The following is an 8,224-nucleotide window of genomic DNA, read 5'->3' on the forward strand; positions in this document are numbered from 1 at the left end:
TGATACCAACTTGTCACGACCCCAAATTTCCTCCGTAGGATGTCGTGATGGCACCTAGTCTCTAAGACTAGGTAAGCCTATCAATGCAGAATAATAATAAATATCTGAAATAAATAAACTACAATTCAAACAATTTTAACTCCCAAAACCCGGTAGAAATAAGTCACAACTACTAAGAATTTATTCTCAATGTCTCTATATGTCAAGGTCTAAATAAAATATAAGGAAGCAACATAAAATGATAGAAGGGGACTCCGGAGTCTGCGGACGCTGACAGATATACCTCGAAGTCTCCGTGCGCAAGTAACTCACTGACGTCTAGGCTGGTAAAATGAACCTGGATCTGCATAAAAAGATGTGCAGAAGCGTAGTATGAGTACACCACAGCGGTACCCAGTAAGTGCCAAGCCTAACCTCGGTAGAGTAGTGACGAGGTCAGGTGAGGCCCTACTGGAATATAATAATGGCATGGTAAAATGTTTATCAATGTAGTAAAATAAAATGACATTGAAAATGAATCAAATAGTATGTCACATTTAATGACACCAAATAATTGCAAATAATATCTCGTGGAAATCAAAACAGAATTTCCTTCAACTTTATGAAAATCACAATAATAATCAAAGGCAACTACGGCCATAAATCAATATCAACAAGGGCACTCCCGAGGTACCGCCTCGTAGTCCCAAATCATAAATACATTCACAATATCTCATTTCCTTATATCACCGCGGGAGCCTTCACAATTTATTTAAAGAAAACATTTTTCCCGAAATAGCATCCCGCGTTTTAGCCACCCTTATCACACCGCATGACTTCTAGTAGTTCCCCTACTAGCCACGCGTATCAAGCCACCCTTATCTCACCGCATGCGTTTCAACACCCAGACCTTATACCACCGCATGTGTATCAATATCACAATATATCATAATTTGCACCTCAAGTGCTCAAATAATTTAACTTGCCAAAAATAATTCAACAACAATATTTTTCCACAATAAAGAGCTCCCGGCTCATGCCAAAATAAATCATCAATAATAGTTTGCCACAATAAAGAGCACACGGCTCATGTCAAAATAAATCATCAATAATATTTTTTTTACAATAAAGAGCTCACAGCTCATGTCAAAATAATTCATCAATAATATTCTTCCACAATAAAGAGCTCACGGCTCCCTCACAATGAGTATAAAAATATTTAGGAGTAAATAATTTAGGAAAATAATATTTTAAAATCTTTACTACGTTGCTTCAATATCAAGTTTAGAAATGTCAAATACTTCATATTAATAATATTTAATTTAAAGAAAATCAACCTTCAAATAATGCACAGAATAAAAGAAACCAAGTTTCAACTAAACAGGTAAAACAATTAGTAAGAAAAGATCAAACAAATTTGAAGTATATATCTCACATCAATGATGAAGAATATAACAAGATAAAATAATTTAATAAATGCGTAACAGTGATCTACACAATTTAAAAATATAATCTTTCGCAATTTAACCCGTGTACACACTCGTCACCTCGTGCACACGACTTTCAACACATTTCAATAATCACATCAATACTAATCCTAGGGGAAATTTCCCCCACACAAGGTTAGACAAGTCACTTACCTCGACTTGCTCCAATTTAACCAAGTATTATGCTTTTTCCTCGAATTTCCGACTCCGATCGACTCGTATCTAGTCATAATTAATTCGATACAGTCAACAAAAATTATAGTAATCACTTTCATAAGAAAATATTACATTTTCATTAAAATCCGAAATTAGCTCAAAATTTGCCCGTGGGGCCCACATCTCGAAATCCGGCGAAACTTATAAAATCCGACAACCCATTCAATTACGAGTCCACCCATACCAATTTTACCAAAATCCGATAACAACTCGACCTCCAAATCTTAAATTTTCGTTTTTGGAAGATTTTGCAAAAATCTTGATTTTTCTTCCATAAATTCACGGATTCATGATGTAAATGAGTATGGAATCATGAAATATAATCAATATATGATAAGGAACACTTACCCCAATGTTTTTCCGTGAAAATAGCCCAAAAATCGCCCAAAAACCGTGCTCCAAAAATCCAAAACGAAATGAATGAAATGAGTATTTTTGGTCCTTAAGTTTCTGCCAATCCGTCACTAAAAGTCCTTTTTTCGTCACTAAAAGTCTACCAGAAATAGCTCTACCAGTCTTACTTCAATTGATCCTAACTTTATGTACAAATGTCCAAATGATAAATGGTTTAACTTTCTGGAAACTAAAATCCACCGACTACAACTTTCGTGTTTTGCAATTATTCCGATTCCTTATGCATTGCGAGATATAAGCTCCCAAAGTCGGCTGCATGCATCAGAATTTCTGGCGAAATTTCTGGCGAAACTGCTCTACCAGCCTTCATTCAATCCATCATAACTTTCTGTACAAATGTCCAAATAATGCATAGTTTAACTTTCTAGAACCTATAATCATACGACTACAACTTTCATGTTTTGCACATTTTCTGATTCCTTATGAATTGCGAGATATAAGCTTCCAAAGTCGGCTCCACGCACGGAATTTCTGCAACAGAAATTTCTGCAACAGAAATTTCCAGCACTCTTTGTCCGAAATCCATTCCGTTTACCTTCCGAAATCCACCCGAGACCCTCGGGACCTTAACCAATTATTCCAACATGTCCCAAAATACCATACGAACTTAGTCGAGCCTTCAAACTACATCAAACAACATCAAAACGACGAATCGTACCTCAAATAAAAATCAATAAACTTTGAACTTTTAAATTCTATATCTTGTGTCGAAACACATCAAATCAATTCGAAATGACTTTAAATTTTGCACACAAGTCATAAATATTATAACTGAGTTATGAAAATTTTCAGAATCGGATTTCGACCCCGATATCAAAAAGTCAACCCCTCGGTCAAACTTCCCAAAAATTCAACTTTCGGCATTTCAAGCCTAATTCTTCTACGGACTTCCAAATAAAATTCCGATCATGCTCCTAAGTCCAAAATCACCATACGGAGCTGTTGGAATCATCAAAATTCTATTCCGGGATCGTTTGCACATAATTTGACATCCGATCACTATTTAAACTTAAACTTTTAATTTTTTATCAAAATTCCATATCTCGGGCTAGGGACCTCGGAATTTGATTCCGGGCATACGCCTAAGTCCCAAATCACGATACAGACCTACAAAAATTGTCAAAACACTGATCCGGGTCTGTTTGCTAAAAATATTGACAAAGTCAACTCAGTTGAGTTTTAAAGCTCTAATTCACATTTTAATTCATTTTTCACCTGAAAACTTTCCGAAAATTTTTTACGGACTGCACACTCAAGTCGAGTAATGGTAAATAGTGCTTAGATCACATAATTAATTATTAAATTTAAAGATGACATTTTGGGTCATCACAAATGCCTAGGTATTTGAAGGGTATGGGTCATTTTTCAAAACCCAGGTGAGCCAATATCTGTTCCTTCACATCTTGTTTCACCCCACCAAAATACACTGAACTTTTTTTCAGATTAGCCTGCAAACCTGATGCCTTAGAGAACTGAGAGAAGCATTTATATAGTGTGGCCACTGAGGATAGATTACCCTTAGCAAATAACAGGAGATCATCAGCAAAACTCATATGAGTTATGTCCAGCTTCCTACATCTGGGGTGATATTGGAAGGTAGGCTCCTTCTTAAGCTCTTGTAGGGATCTGCTCAAGTACTCCATCACTATGGCAAAAAGGAAAGGAGAGATAGGATCTCCTTGTCGAAAACCCTTAGCAGCATTGAAAGGTTCTGTGGTTTTTCCATTCACAAGGATAGTATAGTTGACTGTCTTGATGCATTCCATTATCCACCTGATAAACCTGTCAGGAAATCCAAGCTCCTCCATTACCTGTTGTAAGTAGATCCATTCTACTGAGTCATAAGCTTTTTGGAGATCAATCTTTATCATACATCTAGGAGATATCTGGGATCTAGTGTAAGATTTGACTAGCTCATGAGCTAGGATGACATTGTCAGCAATCTTTCTACCAGGAATGAATCCTGCTTGAGCTTCACAAATGATGTAAGGCATGACTTTATGCAATCTAGAAGCCAAGATCTTAGAGATCATCTTGTATAGGATTGAACAACAGGCTATTGGTCTATACTTTTTGACTGTGGTAGGTTTAGTCACTTTAGGAACTAGTGTAACAGTAGTGCAGTTTACGGCCTTGTAGATCTTTCCAGTTGAGAAGAACTCCTTTACAGCATCTGTGATCTGAGTGTTAATAATGTCCCATGCCTTTTTGAAGAAGACTACATTAAAGCCAACAATACCTGGAGCTTTATCATCACCAATTGCTTTAAGACTCTCAACAATCTCTTAATTAGTTACTCTTGCACAGAGATCAACTATTTGTTGATGAGATAGTGTAGGACCATTCTTCATGTACACTCTGTTGATGGCAGGCAAAGAAGTGGCAGCTGATCCCATTAGACTTTTATAGAAATCACTGATCTCTCTTTTGATAGCATCATGGTCAGTCAACTTGTCTCCTAGTAAAGTTGTGATTTCTGTAATTTGCTTCTTTTGAGTTCTATCCTTTATTACTGCTGCGAAGTAATTAGAATTTGAATCTCCAAGTTGTATCCATCTTGCTCTAGCTTTCTGCTGCAGGACACTCTCTTCAATTAATGACCACTTCTCAAGGTTCAGTAGTGTTTTCTTCTCCATATCTAGTAAAGCATCAGTGCAATTCTGTGAGATTTTCTCTTAGATATCCCTCAGATCTATTCTAGCCTTCTCAATTTTCTGAGTGATGCCCCTGAATTCCTTAGAGTTTAAGGCTTTCAAAGTAGGTTTCAGGTCTTTCAATCTTGTCCACACTGATTTCAAAGTACCGTGTGTACTATGTGAATTCCACATGCTAGCAACTATTTGACAAAAGTCTTCATGTGCTATCCATATGTTAAAATATCTGAAAGGCACTCTACATTTCCATGTGGAAGATGTCAGTGTTAATAGCATAGGAGCATGGTTTGAAATTTGAGGCAATCCATAGTTTGTTTCCACATGACCCCAGGACATCATCCATTCATAATTGCCAAAGACTCTGTCCAATCTACTGCTAACTCTATCTGCTCCAGGATGCTTATTAGACCATGTATAGTAGTCACCCTTCCAAGGTAGTTCTGTCAATGTAGTATGTTGAAGGCACGCAACAAAGTCTTGTATTTACGAGTAGCTTACTGGATTACAAGATAGTCTATCATTGGGGTATAGTACTGCATTAAAATCTCCAACTATCATCCATGGTACTGCTATAATCAGTGATAGTTGTTGTAGGTTATCCTAGAGGGCTCTTCTTTGTTCCAGTCCATTGTGGCCATACACTACTATGAGTAAACAATCTATATCACCTCTTCTACTTTTTACCTGACAATGTATCATTTGAGCATCATCTTTGAAACCATTGATAATCAAGTTATTGGTTTCCCATAGTATCCATATCCTTCCATTCCTAGCATCCTTGTAGTTTTTCAGTATACTCCATCCATGAGTAATAGCTTTTTAGATCCTTTGAGCATTCCCTTCCTTCACTTTAGTTTCTATAAGTCCTACTAGCTTGATTTTATTTCCCTAATATACTCTCTAACCTCCTTTTGTTTATACCTTTTATTTACACCCCTTATGTTCCAGAACAACCAATTCATCATTGTTGTATGATATTTTCACCTCTATCCCCAGGTGGAATGTGCTTCTCATGTCTGTTTGTTGATACAACTTCAAATCTATTCTTCACTGGGATGAGAGTCAAAGGTGGGAAGTTGATGAAGTTAAGTTCAGGACTTTGCATTGCTTTGCCTTTGTCATCCTGCTTCTCGGCTACAGGAATCATGTTGCATTGGCCATTAGTCCCTTTAGGATCAGGTACCTATGTTGTTCCTCTTTGATCTGCAACTTCCATTATGTTGCCATCTTGCTGTTGTTCCTCAGATGGAGTTACATTCTGAGGTCCAGTTGCATTATGTATATGCCCTTTGGTTCTCCATTCTTGTGTGATAACCTTGTTACTCCTTGTTCTCCTTGTCTGGTTGGGCTGTTGCATTACAGGTCGTGCCTGGTTGGTACATTTGTGTCCCACAACCAAATATTTGTCACAATAAGCAGGTTTCCAGTCATAGGTTATAGCTTGCAGAAACTTCTTTCCATAAGGATCCATAACCATGATTTCAGTGGGCAATTCTTTTGTAACATTAAGTTCAATAAGCATTCGAGCACAGAATACTCGAGTCTGCTTAGCAGTACACTCATCAGCAAAGATAGGAGTCCCAATTACACTAGCAATTCTGCTTAGAGAGCCAACTCCCCAGCGCGACATAGGCAACTTAGGAAATTTTACCCACAATGGCATAACAGTAGGGAATTCTTCTGTGAAATCAAAGTCAGGAGTCCATGGTTTTAGGATGATAGGATTATTAGCAATTGAGTAAGGGCCAGCACATAATATTTCTCGAGCATCTGCAACAGATTGAAATCTAATGATATAATAGCCTTCATCATGGTAGAACAATTCAGGTTCAGTAACATGTGACCAGTGCAAATTGATGTATCGCTTCATTGCATTATACCCTGGTCCATCACCTATGATATATGCAATCAACACACATCTCTATTTGTTCTCTTCCTCTTCTACCTCTAATTTATCTAATTGAATCATAGGTTCGCCATCAACAATTTATGGTGGAATATAGGATAGTGACATACCATTGGTGGCAAATCTATTCTTCTGGAACAGAGTTATCCATGGAGCTTTAGGTCTAGCAGACTCATTTGTTATCGCCACCTCTTCTACTGTTGATTTCTCCGACGAACCTAGAATACTTACTTGATTTTGAGCTTGGTTTACGAGCTTTACTGTTCCATTGAATGGTATTTGTGAAGAAGTTGCTAATTGACAAATTGTCACTGGAGTATTTAGATCTAGCCTCTTAGAGATACCAGGATTTTTCGATGTAGATCCAAATTCACATGCAGTGCCTCCAATTGTTACTGGATCTGCAATTGGGACTGACGGTGGTGTAGTTATTTCTGATGTTGATTTCTCCATCAGTGGTTGATAACAAGTTACCACCGAGCTTATAAAGGTAGCTGATGGTTGCTTCTTAGGTCGTCCACGCCCTCTGCCTCTCCCTTTCTCCATGGCTGACACAGGCAGCGTACGTTAATTAACGTGCACCGAGAGTATGATGAAAGGTTTTCCCGAGGATTTTTACTTTAAACTAGTTATATTAGTTAAATGGCTAATATTAAGATCTGAATCAACATAAAATAAATTATTTCTTATTTAAGACCAAATATTTAAATCTTTCAATTAATTATTTAGCAAGAGAATCCAATTCAATTATTTTTTTATCATCATATGAGTAAAATTATTTTTCAAGTTAAAACAAAACTTAGGGATCGTTTGGTATATGTGATAAGGATAATAAACCGGGAATAAAATTTGGGGTTAGCTTTATCCCATATTTGGTTTGGGTTATTAGATAATATCGGGATAATTTTTATACTAAAATGGTGGGATTAGTTACCACATATAGAAGGTGGGATATCCCACCATTGTACCAAAAAACCCCTTAGGGTACATAAGTTTATTCCATAAAAAGAGCGTTAGAGTTAAAAAAAAAAAAAAAAACACAAAGTATAAAAAAGGTTAGTTAGTACTAAGATTCAGAATGTCATACAAGTGTCTGAGGAAGCACAATCAAAGCTAAATCCTGAACAAGAACAAACTTTCAAGACTATATTATAAAGATTCGACTCTGGTATATCGGGATTATCTTTTGTAGATGCCTCCGGTGGAATCGAAATAATATTTTTATGTCATGCATTACTTGCAAATATCAGATCAAGAGACATGATAATGTTAGCAATACTAACAAGAGGTGTACCAGCAACAATATTTTATTATGAGGCCACCCACTTTAGATTTGATATATCTCTTCAAACAACTGAAATGACCATCACAAATATATCAAAGCAGCGCAATAGTGCTAATAAGGAAGCAAAAATGATAATATGGGATGAGGCGTTTATGGCTAAGTGTCAAACGATCGAAATAATTGTCTGGAGTTCTAGAGATATATTGGATATCAATGAACCGTTTGGTAAACAATTAATGGTTTGAGAGGTGATTTCTGTCAAGCACTACCAGTAGTTCCAAAA

General features: G+C 36.7%; 1 protein-coding gene across 1 annotated transcript; it reads right to left on the minus strand.

The window, feature by feature from the left end:
- Positions 1–5,933: 5,933 nt before the first annotated feature.
- LOC104098367 (uncharacterized) lies at positions 5,934–7,202 on the minus strand. The gene is made up of 2 exons (XM_009605081.1): positions 6,767–7,202; positions 5,934–6,643 (listed from the first exon to the last, which is right to left on the minus strand). Exons 1-2 carry the CDS (start codon positions 7,200–7,202, stop codon positions 5,934–5,936), a joined length of 1,146 nt encoding a protein of 381 aa, XP_009603376.1.
- Between the last annotated feature and the right edge of the window lie 1,022 nt (positions 7,203–8,224).

This window comes from Nicotiana tomentosiformis, chromosome 2 (genome assembly GCF_000390325.3).
Source record: "Nicotiana tomentosiformis chromosome 2, ASM39032v3, whole genome shotgun sequence".
Taxonomy (NCBI): domain Eukaryota; kingdom Viridiplantae; phylum Streptophyta; class Magnoliopsida; order Solanales; family Solanaceae; genus Nicotiana; species Nicotiana tomentosiformis.